Genomic DNA, 22,122 nt, shown 5'->3' with positions numbered 1-22,122 from the left:
TTGATATACTTGTGACAGGGCACTCCATATGTATAAGCAACTTGGGTACAAGTCTGAGAGGAAGCTTTGCTGAGGAAAACTTACTGAACAAGCTGAAGTTTTAAAAAGATTTATTTAAAAATATTTTCTTCTACTTGTCTGATTGACAAACATTAACAGGTCCAACCACCTCTATGAAAAGACACTTGTAAAACAAGGACTTCCAGCTAACACCATGGACCAGGTTTTTCTGGAGGTGGGGATTGACGGCTGCCTCACTTACTGAAGCACCTTGTATCCTCTGCCTAGCTGCAACTTGAATGGCAGCAGAATTGCATTAGCTGTTAAATCAGGCTGTGTCTTTTTCTTTCATGGCAGCTTTATATTTGCCCGTCATCTCTTTAGGCAGCGGTACTCGAGCAGGGCAGGGAATCTGGCCTTCAATTTCACACATACATTGACGAAGGTGATATTTTTTGGGTCCAAAAGTTGCAGGATGAAAGCTTTTCTTTTTCTCCTGCTCCTCTCTCTGCAGTGTTTCCCTGAAAGAGGAAAAACCATTAGCTACTAGGAAGGTTGTATTTCTTCTTCGCTTCTCCACCCTCTCTCCTGCTGCCTAAAAACAATGGTGGTGCTGCATTTTTTCATAGACCAAAATGGTAAAGTTTCACAGGGCAACATCTCCAACAGCAAAGGCTACGAGCAGCTAGGACTCTTGACAAGACTGACTTGTGGAAAGAATTCCTATTCACTTAGATTGAAGCAACTTTACTTTGTCAATAGCACCTTCCCCTCAGCTATGGGGGGAGGTCAGGTCCCCTTTCTTCTAAACCTCCTGGTTGTAGAGGCCTTGTCCAAATTTCAACCCATCAGCCAGTGCTGTGACATTTTACAGTTCTGTCAGAGTGGAGGGCTCCTCGGTTTGTGAAGTTTACTTACTTGCTTTTACCCAAGATTTTTGTAATGTGCTCCACTATCTCTCTGTTGCTTTTATCTTCCACATCAACCAGGACTTGCTCACCACTATCTGTAGAGGAAAGTGGTACAGAATAAGCAACAACAGGTGATTGTCAAGAAGACTGTCTTGCTGTTACTTTACACCTTCAAACATTTACTCCATCTAATGCAGAAAAGCAATCACAAGCAACACATGGTCAGTAACCTCATTTTGGATGCAGCTCTCATGGGTATGAGCTAAGCTGTTAAAGGGGTCTTGGGAGGGGAGTTAGCAGGTAAAATTCAGCTCCCTGTAAATATTATTCCCCTTTTACAGATAGGGAAACCAGGCATGGTGCTGAAGTAACTTGTACCAAGGTTACCCATCAGATCAGCAGTAGAGTCAGGACCAGAACCCAGATCATCCAAGGCCCAAGCCAATGTGCTATCCACTAGGCTGCACATGTGGGAAGCCATAGCCCCAGTCCATCAACCCCACATACTGCTAGGGGCTAGCAAAACCAAAAGCTAGCGGGAAGGCTTTAGGGATACATCACCCATGCAGTGTAATGCCTTTATCAAGATCACTCTTTTAGCAGGCTTCTTATTCTGCAGCAATGGACCAGAACACCATAGCTTGAAATAGTGACACTGAAGTGCTGTGAGCAGGGAATAGGGTAGAGCTTTGAAATATGAAAATGGGTGAGCCTGCAAGTCTGGTCAGCACCTTATAAAACTATTGGGTGCGCTGAGGTCTTTGTGAGAGAGGCCCTTTTAAAGGGTGAGGTCGCAGGTATCTGATGGTAAATCCTGGGCGGTACCCATGCCTGGAGCTAAGGCACCTCTGAGACTCCCGCGTGGGTCTAAGGCTAGAGCCCCCAGCAGCCTGCGGAAGAGGGGAGTCTGTGCCCAGCTAAGGGGGGAGGGGCGCTGCACCCAGGACTCCAGGATAAAAGCACTTACCTAAATAGAACCTCAGAAAGGGCGAAGGGGTCATGTTCTTAAACAGCATGATCTGCAGCCAGGGGTTTTTGTACTGAATCTGAGGGATGTTGAAAAACACAAATTTTCTAGGGGGAAAAGAAAGCCAGGGTCACTGTCACGGTGCACGGCGCTGCACAGGCGGCGGCGCAGGACACAGCGAGTGCAAGCCGCAGCCAGCGCCCGGTGCCCTGCGCCCGCGGACGGGGACGGGGAAAGTGACCTCGCGGCGGGCTGCACCACTCACCGGGCCCCTTCGCTCCGCTCGCCCCGGATATTGTAGTTCACGGTCATCACCTTCACCGAGCTCTTGAAGATGAGCTCCCCCTGGCCCAGGTACTGCAGCGTCCTGCGGATGGGGAACCGGCCCTTCATCAGCATGGCTGCGGCGGGCGGGGGGGCTCCAGTCCCGGCCTACCCAGCCCGACTCTTCCTTCCTTCCTTCCTTCCTTCCCTCGGGCAGAGCGCGCAGCTAGCAGCGGAACCGGCCCCAGCTGCTGCCGCGGGGCCCGCACGCGCTGGAAATGGCTGCGCGAGTCCGCGGACAGGCCCCGCCCCCGCCAGGCACTAGGCCCCGCCCCCGCCGGAAGGAAGGAAAGAAGGAACACGGTCACGTGCTCTGCGCCCAGCCACACAGGCCTGCGGGAGTCGTCGTTTCGCTGGCCCACGTGGCGCAGCCTGGCGCGGGGATTTGCAGCCGCGCAGGGGTCGGAAGAGGATCCGGGCGGGGGTGGGAGCAAGGCGGGGCGATGGTGAGGCTTGGCGTGAAAGGGGGGCAGGGAGCGGAGCGGAGCGGAGGCGGAATGGAAGCGCTAGCTGGGGGGGGAGGGGGTGTGTGGGGAGGAAGGCGGGGAGCAGCCCCAACACCTGAGCATCTGTTTGCATTACGCAGTGCCTGGCACGTGCGTCTTAGCCGCTGTTTGTTGCGTTTGGTCCAGCCGCTTGGTCCCGCGAACATCGCCGCTCCGACTCCCGAATGTTGGTTAGGGACCGGGGGGGGCTCCGCTGAATTAACCCCGCAGGAAATTGTGTTGGGGGCCTTCAAAGTGTGCGCGTGCGGGGGCAGAGGGGGAATCACTGTCCAGCAGGGCTGGTACATGGTGACTAGAGACCCCCCGCGGCTGGAATGACGGGACACCCTGAGATTTCAGCTTTGTGTCTCGCGTTTGTTTTAAAGTCAGCTTTCAGCCCTCGGGGGTGTGAATAAAAACGTGAAAATGTGAAGTTTGTGCATCTAAATGCTCAGAAATCAGAAGGCAAATAAAGAGCCCACAATGTACTATTTTAAACAAATATCATGAGTTTTGAGTGGTTTTTTTTTCTTTGTTTTTTTTTTAAATGTGGCCTGACTTGTGATTTTGGGAAAACTGGAATTGACAATACTGATTGTACTAGTATGGTTGGTAGGGGTAAGTAATTACTACTGGTTGAGGAAGAAAGGTGACTATGATCAGTGGAAAACCACTGAAACAGCAAGACCCAGTTTTAGAAGCCAAGAGCATAAATCAGTAACAGGTGGCTGAAATCATGTTATGCAGGGATATAGTTAACACACTTGTTTATGGGGAGGTAAACTGTGATTAGAGCAGGATACTGGTCGTCAGAACTCCTGGGTTCAATTCCTCTCTCTACTGTTCACTAACTGGCTGTATGAAGTGTGGAAACCACAGACACTCTGTGTCTGTTTCTCCACTTGCTTAACTCACCTGTAGTTGTGAGCTACTTGTTTATAATGTGCTTTGCATTTATGTAGCACTTTTTATCCAACAAATTCAAAATACTAACACCTAGTAGTTTTTAACAGTCAAAATTGGTGTGAAAAGGGATTTTATTCAGTGATATTTTTACACAGTATTAACAAGGATAGATAGCCTGATTCAGGAATACTTCTGTGGATGTCAGCTACTGTTGAATAGGCAATAGCTCCTATCTTTGCCTGCACTACAAGTATGATTACAAGCACTTACATGTTAACAGGGCAGGTGTTCCATTTATATGGTTTATTTAAAGTAACAATGATTCCCCAACTGAGGTGTATATACTCCCTAATTCCTCCCAGCACTGAGCTGTTAACTGTAGAAAACAGAGCTCAGAAAACCCTGCCTTAGGCTGAGTGCCAGTAGATTTCCAGAGCCTGCAATTAGGGGAAAGCAGGGATGAACAAGTTTATTATGTGCTAAATGTGGTCAAACTTGGGTTCCAGTCTGTTTCTAGCAATCTCCAATGGTGGGGGCATGGTAGTGAGAATGCCCTGACCCCTGCTTCCATGAGCTTTATAGTTGGGCCAGATATGTTGAACTGGAATTTTTCAGCTGAGAAATTATGGAAATTTAGGCCTTCAAGTGCTTTGGATAAAGAGACCAATATTAGGAACTATTAGCAAAGGATAGATATGACAGAAAATATCATAATGTACCTATATGAATCTATGGTACGCCCACCTTGAATACTGCATGCATTTCTTGTTGCCCCATCTCAAAAAAGATACATTAGAATTGAAAAAAGGACAGAGAAGGGTAACAAAAAAGATTGGAAATATGGAATGGCTTCCATACAAGCAGAGATTAAAGACTGGAACTAGTCATCTTAGAAAAAGAGACAATGAAGGGGGGATATGATAGAGATCTATAAAATCATGAACGGTGTGGAGAAGGTGAATAAGGAAGTGTCATTTACCCCTTCACATAATACAAGAACCAGGGGTCACCCAGTGAAATTAATAGACAGCAGGTTTAAAAAAAACAAAAGTACTTCTTCATACAACTCATTGCCAGGGGATGTTGTGACAGCCAAAAGTATAACTGAGTTCAAAAAAGAATTAGGTAAATGCATGGAGGATAGGTCTATCAATGGCTATTAGCCAAGATGGTAAGGGATGTAACCCCATGCTCTGGGTGTCCCTAAACCTTCAACTGTCAGAAGCTGAGAGTGGACAATAGGGGATGGATCACTTAATAGTTGTCCTGTTCCGTTCATTCCCTCTGAAGCATCTGGCACTGGCCACTGTGGGAAGACATGATACTGGGCTTGGTGGACTATTGGTCTGACCCACAATGGCCATTCTTATGTTAAGGGTAAATATAACTCTCAATAAATAACCTCATTTGCTTTCAGATGGGAAATATGAGAAGCCAAAGAAAGATGAATATCTTTAGGGTTGAATCTTGCTCAATTTGTTCAAAGGCATGAGTAAGATGAAGAGGATTTGGGCCTTTTTATCAGAATAGTTGAAGAATATTTTTGTCAAATAGGGAGAAACTATCAAATTGTTTCTTTCTGAAGACAGGTCTGATGCTGGTAAGCAAAGTGCAAGCTCTGGCCAAGGCCATAGGCGTTAACTAAGAACTGATAAACTCAGCTGGAAACCAAACCAGCTCACCTGTATGTTAACTTTGTTCAAAATAGGTATTAATCTTATAAGAATATATTCATTTTTAGACACTATTAAATGCTTGTAACTTGCTGCATGCATTAATCTTCCTTGTAATGTCTGTATTCTATGCTACAAGTACAATATAAGTTTGTTTTATAATTGTAAAAATGCCTGCTCTGAACATAATGAAGTCATATGGGAAGAGTGGTTCCTCCTACCCATCCAAGAGGATTATCAAAAAATAAGTGGGCCATTGTAGGACAAAAGCTTTGCTGATTGCCCTATCCACCCATGGAGAAGTATGAGTAGAAGACCTCATCTTATCCATTTGAATGCTGGAGGAGGAAAAGAAAAATAGGTAACACGAAGATTTTTCATTTTTTGCTGTTTGGACACTCACAAGGGCTGGAGCTAAGAAACAGATAGCAGAGATCCCCTGGGTCGACCTGGGTTAAGCTCTAAAAAGTCATTCAGTGCTGACAGATTACTACATCTCTGCCACCTTTTGAATCACAAACTGAAACTGATGTGTGATTATATGCTGTTTTGCTTTAACCTGTAAGTAACTCATTTCTTTCTGTTAGTTCATAAACCTTCAGTTAGCTTATTACAGGATTGAATCTAAAGGTATTCATCTTTCTTTGGCTTCTCATATTTCTTGTCTTTGGTGTGAGATGTAAGATACAAATTGATCTGGGGTACGTGACCAGTCTTTTGGGCCTGGAAGAAACCTGAATATCTTGTGATTTTTGGTGTAAGTTACCATTTATCACTAAGCCATTAACTGGAGTGTCCTAGGGAGCTGTCTGTGACTCCATGGTAAGACTGTTACAGTGATCCAGGAGCTCACATTTGTTATGGGGTTGGTGAAATTCTAATTATAGAACATGCTTACAGATAGCCCCTCAACCTGAAGCAAATATTTACCAGCAACCGTACACCATACAAAAAGAACACTAACCCAGGAACATATCCCTGAAACAAACCCCGTTGCCAGCTCTGCCCACATATCGACTCTAGTGACACCATCACAGGTCCTAACCACATCAGCCACACCATAAAGAGCTCATTCACCTGCACATCTACTAATGTAATATGTGCCATCATGTGCCAGCAATGCCCCTCTGCCATGTGCATTGGCCAGACCGGATTGTCACTATGCAAAAGAATAAATGGACACAAATCAGACATAAAAAAAGAAACATCCATAAACCAGTAGGAGAACACTTCAATCTCCCAGGTCACTCTAAATGACTTGAAAGTTGCCATACTTCTACAAAAAACTTCAAAAACAGACTTCAAAGAGAAACTGCTGAGCTTGAACTGATCTGCAAACTTGACACAATCAAACTGGGTCTAAATAGGGACTTGGAAAAGGTTCTCTCATTACAAGAAGTACTTGTCATTGTTCACACATTCTCACCTCCTAATCAATGGTTATGAATAGGCCTCAACTACTTCCCCATTGTTGTTCCTTAGCCTTGGATATGTATATATATACCTGCGATCTGATTTCTATTCCTTACAGCTGACGAAGTGGGTTACAGCTCACGAAAGCTTATGCCAGCAGAAATTAAATTGGTTAAAGTGCTACAGGACTCTCATTGTTTTTGCCCTAAGGTTGGCACTCTCAGCATGGATGTGAAATGGTCACCTGCCATTCAAGAAAAAAATAAAGCAATTACAAAAATCAGATACATTTAGGTTTGTAATTCACTTTAATAGTATAAAGCCACAACAATATAATGCCACATTTAAATAGCATTTAATAAAATGCATACACTAATTCATGCACTGCAATACTCTATATACAAACACAACAATGCAAATTTCTCTTCATGACTGAAGACACTGATTAGATATAAAATTCAGCTTAAAAACCCCATGCTATTATTTTTAAATGCCATCACATATACAAAGCTGATTTCACAAAGAAGCTGTGAGAAAGCAACAGCTTTAACAGGTTTTGAACCTGAAATTAAAATGTAATGGCATAAATAACAGTTTTCTAAACAATGAAGAACAAAGGGTTACAAAAAATATCCCAAGGACTATAGTAGACAATTCCTTTTATAACAGATGGGGTATTTTTATAAGAGCTCAGAGCTCATAGGAATGCCAAATACATACAACTATTATACAATGAAAAATGTGCAGTTTTTTCAGTTATAAAAATGTTTGAAAACTAGCTTACAAAATATTTTGGAGAACAGATGGATTATAGAAAAATATTTCAGAACCTGAACTTAATTCCATGCATGATAAAAACAAATATGCTCCATAAATAACATACTTTTCTAAAGGTTATCCCCACCTCTAATGTGAAATCTATTCATTCCCATTTTTTTCATTCAAATTGTAAAACAAACGCTTAAAATGAATCTGGACCTGCTTTACAATACTAAATTGTTCTAGGAACAGATTTTTATGTGCAATGAGCCAATTATTGAGAGATACAGAGCACCTGCAATAGGATCTGAAGTTGCTCAGTGCTTTTCAGAATTTGGCCATCTGTGATAAATACAGAAAGCTGATTTCACATCCAGTAGTTTCTGCAAGATAGTTCAGTACATATTTCATCCATATTTATATTTAAGCTCATTTTGTCTTTCAAAAGAGAAAAAATTCAAACCTGGGAGTTCCATAACCCTTCAGTCTTAGAATATGGGCAGTATTTTTTAAATTCACAATTTAATTATTATTCTTTGAAATGACTGCTTTGCTGATCAAAACCCCAATCCATTTCTTAACCATAAAAAATGTTACTGAAATAAAAAAGCATTTAAAGAGGGGAGGGTTTCCATTTTATTTTTAACAGAAAAGAAAGAATATTCAAACGGTATGATTGTCATGACACGAAAGGAAGGCCAACTCATGCAAGAAATGCTCCCATTGATTTAAATGGGAGTTTTATCTGCACAGGGCCTCAGAAATTGGGCTTGAAATGTTAAAAAGATGGATGTTTCACAAAGTCAATATTTGAAACAAAGTCTACATATATTTATGAAACGGCATGGCAAAAAGGAACACATTCTTAGTATTCTTCACAGCAAAGACTTTACAACCAAGGGCCTAATCCTGTAAAAGCTTACACATGTGAGGTGTTCCCCTTGACTTCGGATGGCAATGGGAGTTGAGCATTTGGAGTGTTCAAAGATTTGGGCCCATGATATGTACAAAATTATTCTGAGAGAGAATATTTTAACCACTTAAATTACTGAAAAGTCAGTAGATTTTGTTAATTTTCCTTTCAACTAACTTGGATTTACATAAAAAGCCTTCTGCAAAAATAATTACATTAATCTCAGAAAAAAATGAATTTCAGAAATTCTTTGTGGGAAAGGAGTTCTGAGTGCCCGTCATGTCTTTATCAGTAACAAGATAATTATGCAGTTTTCTGAGCATTTAATTTCCACAACTGCATAGCTAACTGATGTTGTTTTATTTTTAACATACTGAAGAAAACATTAAACACTGAATCTCAGATGGACAATTCTGTTCCCTTACATACCTCTGACTGATCACTTCCTTCAGTCTAAGTTGCCACTGATCTCTTTTTTAATAGAACTAGAGCACATGAGGGGACTTTTTCCGTACACTCCTCTCAGCTCTTCTGTGATAGAAACAAAAAATATCATGCAGAGGAATGTAGTCTAAACCTGGGGCTTACTCTAATTTAAATTTCCATATAAACAGCATATTGATTAATAAAAAACCTGAAATTTTACACCACAAAGTTAGGAGGCATCATCAATACAGAGGAGGAATGGAATATTATACAGGAAGATCTGGATGACCTGGAAGACTGGAGTGGCAGAAATGAGATGAAATTCAACAGTACAAAGTGCAAGGTCATACACTTAGGGACTAATAATAATTTCTGCAACAAGTTTGGGGCTCATCAGTTGGAAGTGACAGAGGAAGTCGGAGACATGGGTGTGTGGATCCACCACAGAATGAGTATGAGCCACCAATGTCATATGCTGTGCAAAAGACAAATGCAATCCTAGGATGTATCAGGCGAGGCATTTGCAGTAGAGATAGAGAAGTATTAATGCTATTGTACAAGGCACTGGTAAGGCCCCATTTGGAATATTGTATACAATTCTGGACATCCATATTAAAATAATGATTAATTCAAACTGGAACAGGTGCAGAAAAGAGCTACTACGATGATCAGGGGAATGGAGGGCCTGTCTTATAAGAGAAGACTGGAAAAACTTGGCTTGTTTAGTTTAGCAAAAAGAATGTTGAGAGGGGCTATTACTTTCCATAAATACATTACGGTGGTTAACACCGGGATGGGGTGGGGTGGTGAAGACCTATTTAAGCTCAAGAACAACGCTGGCACAAGAAAAAATGGACACAAACTGGCCATGAACAAATTCAGGCTAGAAATTAGAAGAAAGTTTCTAACCATCAAAGGGGTGAGGTTCTGAAACAGCCTTCCAATAGCAGTTGTGGGGGCAAACAGCTTAATTAGTTTTAAGAGAGAGCTAGACAAATTTTTGAGTGCAGAGGTATGATACAGTTGCTTCTAATGGTAAGGGCAGGGCTCAGCAGCTCTGAGGCTCATTTCTGGTTTATGTCTTATGTTCCTAAAAGCTCATGCTTCAGGGTTTCAGCTGGCCAACTGCAGGGGTAAGGAAGGGATTCCCTCCCCAAATGTATTCTGGGTGGGTTTTTTAATGTCTTTCCTCTGAAGCATCAGAAGCACCATGCATGGACATGGCTGGAGATGGGACATTGGGCAGGGTGGATCAGGGCTCTGAGGTGGCACCAAGCAATCTCTGTTTCACATGCTAGGCTGGCTGGTTCTTGCTCACATGCTCAGGGTCTAATTGATTGCCATATGTGGGGTCAGGAAGGAATCTTCCCCCAGGGCACACTGGCAGCAACCTTTGGGTTTCTTTGCCTCCCTCTGCAGCATGTGGATGCAGGTCACTTGCCAGGATTATCTGGGTACATCTCACAATCATTTCCTTGCCCTTCTAGGGCCCTCTGGTACCCCTCAGTTCCTCTTATTCTTTGCCTGTGGCACAGAATAGTTTAGTTTCCTGTGGGCTGTAATACTTTGGTCTAATTTTGGTTGTCGCTGGGTGGTGGTGTTAGCCTGTGATATACAGGAGGTCAGACTAGAAGATCTGGTGATCCTTTCCGGTCTTAACTCTATGACATGGCTGTTATGGTACAGTTATTGAAGATTTTAGAAATGACATTTACTGCACCATGCATTGAATTGTGCCTTTTACTTTATTCTGTGGGGTATAGTTCAAAGATATTTGGCAGCCTTTCTTCTAATTAGCCACTACTGGAGACAAAGAAAACACTTTAAAACTTTATAAACAGACATCCTCAGAAGGCTAGAAAAGCCCCTCTGTGTCTATCAAGAATATATGGGAATATTTACTGCCTACTTTTACTTCATGTTTTCTCTTGGGAATTGTAGATTCTACTAACTCTCTGCTGGATGGCTCCCTACCAGCCATGAGAAAAGCTGAGAAAATAACTTGAATGACTTGAAATTTTTTTAAAAAGCATTGAAGACAAAGAGCCAAATCAATCTTGGTTTAGAAACGGGTAGAATTCTACTGAAGTAATGGAGATGCGTCTGTTTAAGTTGAGTTTGGACCAAGAAATGAAAACTAGGAACCCCCCTATTAGCAACTCAATCACAAGCTTTCTTTTACCATATAAAAATGTGTGAATACATGGCTACATATCTGTACAAATATACATACACACTTTATATACACTGTACATAATATATTTAGACGAATAGATATAAACACGTTCATACACACACATACAACTATGTACATATGCATTAGCTACGTGAGCGAGCTCTAGTACTAAACATGCAGAAATACACAATGATGGAAGGCACAAAGAAATATTAAAAAACTGTATTCCTTTAAAAAGAAGGGGGAGGAAAAGTATGGATTTAAAGATCACAGTAAGCCATTTTCAAAGTCCTCACATAACCCAAAGAGTAAGTTAGACATTGGGAAATATGGAACACTGTGATATAGCGACATGGATATATACAGTACAGATTTCACAAAAACACAGAGCCCTACAGTAAGGCAATTCTAGGCGATGGTGCTTTCCAGTTCTGACATATTTGACTTAACTTTCTAAAAATTGTGTATGGGTATTTAACTTCCATCTTCATTAAGATGGACGTTTTAAATGTTTACAAAAATAATTTCACATTTAATACTGATAACCATCAAGGTGGGTTTGGATCACACAGGCTAACAAGGGCGATTAGGGCATTCTTAGTAAAACAATAAGCATAGCCTTATTTCGAAGGGACTTGATACTTTTTAAATGACATAACTTCAGAATTAAAGGGGGAATGTGTTCAAAGACTTCCTCTGCTACTGTCGCAGTAAGTCGATGCTTACACAGGGCGCCAACCAGGACAGCTGCAGAGCTGCTGCTATCATGGCTGATCTGGTGCAACCCTAGAACTAAATTCTGAGATGTACCTGAGGCTACTTGTTACTTTTCTCCTCATCTCTCTGCTTGTGCAGAGGTAAGGGTGGAAGAAGGAACAAACAAACCCACACACCTTTCTTATGCTTTCCAAATAAGGAGTGAAAGAGAAGAGACAGATTTCAAATCAAATTAAGGACAATAAAACAAAATTAAAAAGAAAATCCTTTGCTTATAGGGAGATTTGAGCTTCCAAGTCCTTGCTGATAAATCTGCATTGTAAGCCTTGGAGCAGTAGTGCTATACTTTTGGCTCTCTCCCTGTGTATGTGCAGACATCCCACAACAGCAGCAATGAGCAGCTGATGCCATGGTAGGAACTGTGACATCTGCTAATTTCTTGTTTATGTCAATGGTGCCTTAAATGTGATGTCACCACAGTTCTGAGAATCTAGTTTGTTAAAGGTTTGCTTGAAGTGTGTGTGTACTCATACCAGTGCTAACTCCTGCACTGTCTGGTATGGATTGGGGCCCACATCCCTGTTGCTATTGCAGAAGGGCTTTCCTGATCATCACTTGCTATAGGGGAATCTTAAGCCTGACAGCCTCCCCTCCCTTTTCCTGGCTAAAATTCATTCACAATGGCATTGTCAGTCAGCTCTTTAAGCTAGGGTGTGCTTTTAAAATTCTTCCCTGGTTAACTAAATGTCAGTCAGTCAAAGATCCTAATCATCACTCCCACCCATTTAGGAGGTGGGAGAATATTCTGAAAATGTTCAGTGTCTCCCAACATCATTTCAATAACCCCATTTGCTACACATGGCAATGAAAAGGGTGCAGTTTTCAGCATTACACAGCCTCTACCAAGGAAGAAACATCTCATAATAAGGACATGCTAGAGATTGGTTAGCCCCTGGTGCAGTTTAGGACCTTCATGGGTTTTGCAACATTGGGAAATCATCAGGGCAAAGGAGTGCTCTGGCCATGCCTCCTTCTACCCGAATATAACTCAGAACACACCCTGTGTCAAAGGCTTCTATGGGAGGCAGTGCAAACCCAGCTCTATTCCTGGCACAGAAGCCCCCTTGAGCCAATTCTATTCATTGGTGGGCTTTATACCTGCCACTATGGCCCATTTGTGTCAGAAATGGCAGGGTAAAGGGGCTGTAGGTCAATGATGAGTCTTGACATCTGTGACTACACAGCCAGCCAAAACGTCCATTGGCCAGCAGTCAGTTTTCTGCTGCATGGGGCCCTTATAATCTAAACATTGTCCACATTATAACATTTTTAAAGTGAGTCAAAATCTGGGTCTATGTCCCCCATTTAAAGATTTGGGATCTGATTCTCCTTTCCCTTCTACCAGTTTTGCACCAGAGTAACACCACTGGCTTCCAAGGGAAATTGATAATTTACAAATAGTGTAGGTGAAAGGAAAACAATCTAATCTTAGTCCTGCTTGCAGTTTGACCCATTAGTGTGACTAAAGAGAATTGCTTTTATTTAGATTTTTTTAAATATGCCTGTTTGCTTTAGGAGCATATACACTAGAAACAATAACAAATCTTATAAAAATAGACCAAATGTTGCTTACGCAAATTAACCCTTCATAATTGTCAATAACCATTCATTTACACCCACATACAAACTCCAAACCCACATCTTTCTTGAAAGAATGGGAAAATGGACAGGCCTCACAGCATACCCTGATGGTCAACAGACTTGGGAATTACTGAACTATTATCACTCACTGCATTCCAAACTATTTCAGCCAACACAGAATTCAGTTTTTGTATGAACTAAATCTTACTGCTATACAAAGAAGGTGAAACTCAATCCACTATGACACTTCTATTGAGTTAAAAACCCTTTACTTTTAAAAGCAGCATGAGATTTTAAAAGGTTTTGAAAATGGGTTAATCTGAGGTGGTAGCAGGAATTTTAGTTGGATGCAAGATTTTCTAGAACCACTATCAGGCTATTATGATACTTTGGCTCCTAATTTCGTCAGGTCAAATCTGGCCATACAATCAGGTTTCTAAAAATAAGTTTTTAACCAAACTTAAGACCAACACAAATATTTCCAATAATTCTGTTGTCATTATTTCAAAAGAAAAAAAAAGAAACAAAAATATTTCCAATCTGTATTTACAATACAAAAGTGCAGCTTTGTGCTTGGACAGGAGAAATTTAAAGTGAAACTGACTAGAAAACAAAGTGAACCAGACTAATCTATTCTCATTGTCCAATCCTTAAGAAGTGGAAAAAAATACACAGACAAACCCAATAAAGGGCAGAAAGTAATTTACATTCGTAATATGATTTCAGTTTTAATGATCAAATGCATTATTAGTAACATAGGCAAGGAAATTAGTATTTGCAAATGTGCAATCAGATCCTATGTGTCAGCCAAACTTCAAAGAGTGTGGGTCAATAGCATGCAAAAATGACTGAAAGCTGACCTTTCAACTCCTATAATACTGGGAGCTGCTCTGTGCAGGCCATCCCCCCTGTGCTATGTTAAAACACCATGAATGTTGCAATGGCCAAAAGGAACTGCCAACAATTAGCATAGTGCAGGAGCAACTTGGTCATGCTCCATTGTCCCCAGCAATGCCTTTTTCCCTTGCTATTCCAGCAACAGGTCAGTGAAATGGCATAAGAACCCCTAAATCAGCTCTATGCCTCTGATAGATCACCCTTATATTAGGGTGGTCCTTCTGGAGCCAGTTCAGATGGCTTCATGGCTTGATTATGTCAGTGGTTTGGTATAAAAAAAGTCACACCCACCACACTGGAGTTTGGCCCATTATTTTATAGAATGATAATATTTTAAGTGCCTCTTTTACAGCGTCTCTCTCTCTACAGCATACCAATTCCTTGGCTCAGTCTTAGTGGTAGCTCTTGAGCAGCATGTGAACCAGAAGCATGAAGCTTAATATCCACACTTATCTTATTATCTGTAACTTTTATTTGAAATAGCTAAGATCCTGAATATCACTAAACTGTGGGATCTACCATCTGCTGTCCAAATTTCTACAATCTAAACTGTTTGTCTTAGAATCAAAATGACATCTGATCACAGAAAACAATTTCTTTTTTTTAAATGGCATCGGGCCTCGGTGAACTCGGATCTGACAAACCGTGCCAGTGATATTACATGAAGAGAGTCTTCATAGTTTAAAGGTGATAATTTACAGGTTTTAAAATAAAAGTGTAATTATGGAACTACTTCACTCTAGCCATTAAATACATTTACACTTTTTAAAAATAAACCCGAAGTATGGGCTCAATTGCAATACCCATACTCATATTGAGTAGGATTTTACTCTACGTAAAGTCTCATTGAAGTCCATGGAACTATTTGCAGAACAAGGGACGAATCGTATAGTCCTATTTGTAGCATGCATTCTATACATGTTAAAAGAGCGGTGTGAAATTAACCATTTTTGATTTATAAAATTTAATGCATAAATTTTTGCAGTTTCATGTGGTTTTGCTTCACAGCTTAGTTTTATGTGGGTTTTCTTTTTCAAAATGGCTATTTTCACAATTAAAAAAACCACAAATTTTTGCAAGTTTTCAACGGAGGAGCCAGTTTTACTCAAACCTGGGCTCATCTTTACCAGCAAATGAGACCTTTTCACTTGAGAAATGTACATATCCAAACAACATTTTTCATGAAAATGGTCTCAAGTTTATAATAAGATTTGGAAAAACTTTGATTTCCAGTGATTTAGTATACATTTTGTTTATGAATATTTCATATTTTTCTACTAACAATGCTTACTTGGCTGTTTGAATGATTTTTACTAAATATTATAAGTAATTAAATTATATCACCTGCTAATCTTTTGCTATTAAGCCCCTCAAAGCATTTCAATGTGCATTATATAGTTTTTAAACAAACAAGCTAAACAGTAAACCCTAACATTCACTTTTGCACAAAAATGGCCACAACTTTTCTTTGAAATTTTGTTTCTAAGGCAAGTACCTAGTACATTAAAATTCAGGCCACAACTAATTTCTAAGGCCAAGGAATAAACCCTTAAAACAGGGGTTTTATATCAGAAGTGCTGACACAATCCTACAAGCAGTGACACTATAATATAATGGCTAAGGGTTAGCTCTGCATTCCAGCTGGCCTAAGGATGTTCAAAATGTAGGGCTTCTTGTCACTTTTAAAGAAATGACAACTTCATTTACTATAACAAAAGCCCAGGAAGATGGCGCAATACCTCAAATGTCTGTCTTGACATTGCACTCTGTCTATATCACCCTTCTTGTGAACCAAGGTTTCTGAACGTTATAAAGATGGTGATTGTAATTGAGTTTAATGTACAGAGCAGCTAAAATTACATAGTCTTATTTGTCAGAATGAGTGTTACAAATGAGAGCCTTACAATAAGGGTGAATTGTACCAAGACAGGACTTGCTAATACATTAGTAGGTTCATATGGAGTTGCTCAAAGTCCTTTGGCTATAGCTCAGCCCCTTAAGAGACAAAAGCCAATGCTGCAGGAATGCCAATCTCAATCAATGCCAATACCAGAAACAAAAAAGTGCTGAATTCATTATTTATATTTTTGTCACACACAAGTATGCAAGTAGAACATGACACTGCCATGTTAATTCATTAAAGTAATTAATAAATGTATGTAATAAGCAAGAATCAGCTTAATGTAGGTATAACTTCTGACAAAAATGCATTTTTAATGAATTTTGATTGTTTAAAATATTCAGTGTTAATATTAATAAATTATACTAAAATAAATGCAATATTAGCAGGAACGGGTCAGTACTAGAAAACAACTTGATAGGTTGCTTACCCAAGATAAAAACAAAGGTAGTTACTATTCTAACTCCAAACAATCGGTCATTAACTGTAATTGCACATGAATGAATATAAACCCAGCCAATATTCCAACTGAGAACTGGATCAAAAGAGGACAGTTCGCACTGCAAAGACGGGATACTAAGTCCCTTGGGAAGGAAGAGAACCTCATATTCTGCACTTATCCCTCTAGCTGACATCAGCGTTATGGGTTCTAACAAAGTCACAATCATCTGCTTTGGCTCCTAGGATGGTGAGGGTCATGCAGGGCCTCAGATAGAAGGAATGAATTTGGAAATATAAAAAGTTTACACACACAGAGGAGTGCATGGCTCTAGTTGAAAGGATTGCTTCCCTGCCAGTTAATGACTGAGATCTCCCACAACCAAAAGGTATCCTGTTGGAATAACATCTATTATGACTGTGTAAACATCTATGCCAGGCTGAAACTGAAACTTTAAGGAATCTGAATGTTTTATCATTACTGTGGCAAGAAATTGGTATTCTGTGTTTCAGTTTGGGCAATTTCTATAGCATTTATTAATGCTGCTAATTATGCTATAGTCATTATGCTTACATCAAATAAACCACATTTTCACTAATTTAGCAGAGTTTAGTGCTAACAGAGTAGAAATTTGCTTTAAATTTCCACTTTACTATTAAATGCATAACTTTATTAACAACAATTGTTTTGTAGTATAAATGATTGTCTCCTGTAGCCTCCACAGAAATCACTAACATTTTGACTAAAAACATATGCAATTTTCCATTTGCCCTGCTCATAAGTAGAATGTTGATGACATTATAGCTTTGACAAGAAGTGCTTAGAAAGTGCTAATATCATTATGCCCTGATAATTATTAGATATTAATTCCAAGGAAAAATTTAAATATATACATACTGTTCTTCTTTTAGCAATTTTTAATACTAATCTCTGACATTATAAAACTCTATTTTGCCCACTGATAATTTCTAAATACAAAGCCTGTTAAAAGTATGTTCAGTAATCAATAGCCTTTTGAATAAAAGGCATCAAAACACTCCTTGTGTTTTGAAAAAGGGTCCTTGTAGGAGGTGTTTTAATAGCTGTTTATACTTTGTCATTGGAGATAAATAGACAAGGAACAGTCTGGTAGGAAACAGATAACATGTTGGAAATATTTGTACATACCAAAATGTTGTTTTTTTAAAAACTCTCTCTCTTAATTGTGTAGTTACTGGTTTTACTAAAATTACTTTGATCCATCAAGATGCATTGTTCCCACTACATGGACGTGCCAGTTATTTGACCATTATACTCTGCTGTTTCCATTTTGAGAATGTATGGGATTATGCTGTCAATTGGAACATTTCCGATGAGACCAGTAAAAAAAAGTTCCTCTGTAATGCTAGAGCTCATCAGTCTAAGTGCTGGCAGGCGAACTAGAATCCGAGCTAGCCTGTAAAAGAAGTTCAGGAGATTATGAAAAGGTATAATGCAAATAAAGCTAAATTGCTGTACTGCTAAAGAACTGGGTCTGCTTTTATTATTAAAGTAACTCATGAGGGAGAAGAAAGGCAATTTATGTTAATTTAACTACTGTGAAAAGAATGTCTATGCTTATTCTTCTACTTTAAAATGAAATGAAAAGTCTACTGTCTTTGAAATTCCCAGCTTTGCAAGTGGTTCATGGCTAAAGACAATGTCACATACTGAGTAGTGAGGACATTTTCACATTTTTAAGAGCAAAATGCTTAATTAGTTTAAATAATTTATATAGTATCACTTTTGGTTGCCCAGCAACTTGTTAATGAAAAAACATAGCAAGAGGAGATTGAGTATGTATAAAAAGGAAGCAGAAATATCTCATGAGAAAAGGAGATTCTGAGGGATCTGTTGCTTTTATGTTAGTCCCAAGCCCCATGTTTTGTTAGTGTGTAAAGATGGTAACTAAAATATACAGATATGCAGAAGCTAACCTTATACCACCTCTGACATTTTTAAAGCAGTTTTAGTATACAGTAATTCTGGTAGCATCTACTATGTTTAAATGGCAGGGATACATGACAAAAAATAAAAATAAATGAGTTTCTTGATTAAATTATTTAAAGCGTATCACAGCAAAGCCCTCTAACAATAAAAGGATACCTTTTGATCGTTCATGGCTAGCTGTGGAAAACATTCTGTGTAGAACCAATTCTGCTAACACACCATCTCTTGTAAATGTGAGGATACATTTGTAAAGGGTATTGAAGTCTGGCCTTTCTTTCTTTTTGTAGGCAGAAATTTGAATACCTTTCATCTATCTACCTGATTTGTGCCTGCAGTCAATTATTCAGAAGTGCAAGTATTCTGAATTCATCCACAAATGAACTGGAGGGTAGCAACTGCTCTCAGAGAAATGGAGGCCAGTCTTTAGGAAATTTGGCCCTTTATGCATCTCCCTTCCCTCATTCTTTATTAAAAAGTATAACTGCATAGGAAAGGATTTTTATTTTTTCAGTAGTGCAATTCACTTCACAGGCATAAAGCCAGAGTAATTAGGCTTCATGCAGGTGAAGAATGCGGGGTCTTGGGAGTATAAATCCATCCCTGAAAAGATGGCCGTGGCCAAAGACTGAAGCACAGACTTCCTCCCCTCTGCAATCCCTTCTCCAACCAACGAGCTGGAAAAGTGGCTGCACCATTTGTGTTAGAGCTACTGGATCTGCATAATTGTGGCTCCAGTGGCCCATTCTTTTACCCCAAACACTGCCCTCTGTGCTGGCGTATGTGGGCTCAGTACAGAGACCACCTGTCTGATGCACAGGGGAATAGACGCTCCTGCCCCACCACCTTGTGGGTTCTCTTGCTGCAGTTCCCCCAGGCATTTGCGTGAGGGTAGAGAAAGGTGCTCCACACTAGGGTCACTTTCATCCTAAAAAGTAATGTGCTCTAGAAGCTTATTCCCTACCAGAAGTTAGAATTCCCTCTATGACATCACAGTTAATTGTGGTGATGTTTAAGAACCAAACAGGATAATGAGTTGTGGTGAAAACAATTAGGATCTAGGCAGGATAATGATTTCAGGTAAGGAATAAGCTGTAAGAAAGAGGAAATTCTATGCAACCTACAGGATACTTTCAGAAAAATGTCCTTGGAAATTAAAAAATTGAGGAAAAAACAGAAAACATAAGTAGGCACAATTTCTTCTAATTACAAGTTTAAGGGATTTAGTTACTATTTCCCATCTAAATCTTGGGTTTCAAAGGTGTGTATATTTGCACTTTGCAGAGGTATGAAACTTACTATACATAATTTGTTAAACTTTAAAAAGACAGGAATTGCTTCAGTTCTTTTATGATCTCAGACTCTATTTGGCTCTTCTAACTTAAAAATAATATGAACCTCCCTAATACTTCCTCCCACACATGTACACCAATCTCTATAAAATGAAAAAAAATGCATGCAGCCTGCTTCTTGCCCTGTTTAAACTAAACCTGTTTGCTTTTATAAATGTGCAAATGAGGACCTCAATCTTTTATCTGAGTCCTCACAAATCTAAATTTGACAACATTCTTATGTCTTTATGCTGCAACCTTTGCTCACAGAATTATTCAGGGTACTAATAATAAATACCTATAAGTATCTTCCGGATAGGTTTTTTGGACGTAGTCCTGTAACTCCATCTGTGCCTTCTCCTGGAATTTTTCTATTTGGCTTGAACTCGTCAGACCAGGGTGATCTAAAGAAAAAAAAAACATTTCCAAATGTCTATGATTTCACCATAAAATAAGATATGAGTAGTTACAAAGAATCTTCCATTTAATTTAATTCAAACCTTCCTCTTGGGTTACCATGCTTGATTATGTTAGCTGCAGTAAGGAGTACCTCACTAAATCTCAATAAATCATTCTGAGATGATGTACATTATTTTAAAAGACCTTTAGTAGATATGTTATTAAATGAATTATTTGCAAGCTAATGTATTAGACACAATATGTAACGTTATCATGTATGTATACATGCTTAACTAATAATATGCTTTTGTTATGATTTGTGTGTAATATGAACAGACATTTCTCATTAATAAATAGGCTGATGCTGTTACTGTACTTTCTGCTGACTGTTGGTTCTGTAATATATGTATTTGGCCAAAATTTAATTCCTAGCTTTAAAGTTAGTGCACTTACTTTTCATAAGAACATAAGAATGGCCATACTGGGTCAGACCAATGGTCCATCTAGCCCAGTGTCCTGTCTTCCGACAGTGGCCAATGCCAGGTGCTTCAGAGGGAATGAACAGAACAGGTAATCATCAAGTGATCCATTCCCTGTTGCCCACTCCCAGCTTCTGGCAAACAGAGGCTAGCGACACTTCAGAGCATGGTTTTGCATCCCTGCCCAACCCGGATAATAACCATTGATGGACCTATCCTCCATGAACTTATCTAATTCTTTTTTGAACCCTGTTAGTCTTGGCCTTCACAACATCCTCTGGCAAAGAATTCCACAGGTTGACTGTACGTTGTTTGAAGAAATACTTCTTTTAAACCTGCTGCCTATTGATTTCATTTGATGACCCTTAGTTTTTGTATTATGAGGAGTAAATAACACTTCCTTATTTACTTTCTCCACACCAGTCATTTTATAAGACCTCTATCGTATGCCCCCTTAGTTGTCTCTTTTTCAAACTGAAAAGTGCCAGTCTTATTAATCTCTCCTCATATGGAAGCTTTTCCATACCCCTAAACATTTTTGTTGCTCTTTTCTGTACCTTTTCCAATTCCAATACATCTTTTTTGAGATGGGGAGACCAGATCTGCAAGATTCAAGATGTGGATGTACCATGGATTTATAAAGAGGCAATATCACATTTTCTGTCTTATCTATCTCTTTCCTAATGATTCCCAACATTCTGTTAGTTTTTTGACTGCCGCTACACAGTGAGTGGATGTTTTCGGAGAACTATGCACAATGATGCCAAGATCTCTTTCTTGAGTGGTAACAGCTAATTTAGACCCATCATTTTATATGTATACTTGGGATTATGTTTTCCAATGTGCATTACTCTGCATTTATCAACATTTCCTTCTGCAGCTGGCTATGCCCACAGAATTGGGAGCACATCAATTCTGAGTGCACATCAGCCATCAATGTATCCAATCAGACTACAGGGTGGCCAGCTTTTGAGAGCACAATCATTTGTTTCTGCTCCTTCTCATTTCAAATGGGTTTCCCTTGGTTGATTGAACTCACTAGGCAAATTAACCAATCTCTTGCTTTCAAGATTTTTTTGACTTCCAAACTTTCATCAGTTTGTGTTAAGTCTCAATTCCAGATGCTTTTGGCTCCTCATTGAGCAGTCAAACGATCAGAAGGGCAGAAAATGCCATAGGTGTGGCTTTGCCCAAACGTCTTCAGTGGCAGGATCATGGGGCCACAAGTCTTGTGTCCCTTCTTGCTCTCCCTTGAGAGGGACTGGAGCAGGCCTATGCTTGGAGTCTTTCTCCTCCCACATCAGTTAGAAGCACCTCTGACAGTGTGGCCTAGTGGACAGAGACTGGATTAGGATTCAGGAGACCTGGGTTCTATTTCCACTCTGCCAACAGCCTACTAGG

General features: G+C 39.8%; 2 protein-coding genes across 4 annotated transcripts in view; both read right to left on the bottom strand.

Moving 5' to 3' along the window:
- Positions 1-93: 93 nt before the first annotated feature.
- On the bottom strand, positions 94-2,354 carry MRPS25 (mitochondrial ribosomal protein S25). Its single transcript, XM_067544348.1, has 4 exons — positions 2,144-2,354; positions 1,879-1,985; positions 919-1,006; positions 94-521 (listed from the first exon to the last, which is right to left on the bottom strand). The coding sequence occupies exons 1-4, from the start codon at positions 2,275-2,277 to the stop codon at positions 329-331; spliced, it is 522 nt and encodes a 173-aa protein (XP_067400449.1). The 5' UTR covers positions 2,278-2,354; the 3' UTR covers positions 94-328.
- Positions 2,355-6,974: 4,620 nt separating this feature from the next.
- NR2C2 (nuclear receptor subfamily 2 group C member 2) overlaps positions 6,975-22,122 on the bottom strand; it is a 71,338-nt gene continuing 56,190 nt past the window's right edge. For all 3 annotated transcript variants that reach the window (XM_067544344.1, XM_067544343.1, XM_067544342.1), the window contains 2 exons: positions 20,142-20,247; positions 6,975-17,982 (listed from right to left, as the gene is read on the bottom strand). In XM_067544344.1, coding sequence (XP_067400445.1) covers positions 17,808-17,982; positions 20,142-20,247 — 281 coding nt within the window. In that variant the 3' untranslated portion in view covers positions 6,975-17,807. The remainder of the gene's footprint in view (positions 17,983-20,141; positions 20,248-22,122) is intronic.

This window comes from Emydura macquarii, unplaced genomic scaffold (assembly GCF_026122565.2).
Source record: "Emydura macquarii macquarii isolate MOO-44397 ecotype Brisbane River unplaced genomic scaffold, CSIRO-AGI_Emac_v2 contig_968, whole genome shotgun sequence".
NCBI classification, from domain to species: Eukaryota; Metazoa; Chordata; order Testudines; family Chelidae; genus Emydura; species Emydura macquarii.
Note: the sequence above shows the minus strand (reverse complement) of the source record. Positions and strands in the feature narration are given on the sequence as shown.

What these genes read in the sequence shown, in the direction of transcription:
- MRPS25 (XM_067544348.1), bottom strand. Translation starts at nt 2,277, where the DNA reads ATGCTGATGAAGGGCCGGTTCCCCATCCGCAGGACGCTGCAGTACCTG. An exon ending in CTTTCTGAGGTTCTATTTAG is followed by an intron (nt 1,007 to 1,878) that starts GTAAGTGCTTTT and finishes TTTCCTCTACAG; the next exon opens with ATAGTGGTGAGCAAGTCCTG. An exon ending in AAAATCTTGGGTAAAAGCAA is followed by an intron (nt 522 to 918) that starts GTAAGTAAACTT and finishes TTCCTCTTTCAG; the next exon opens with GGAAACACTGCAGAGAGAGG.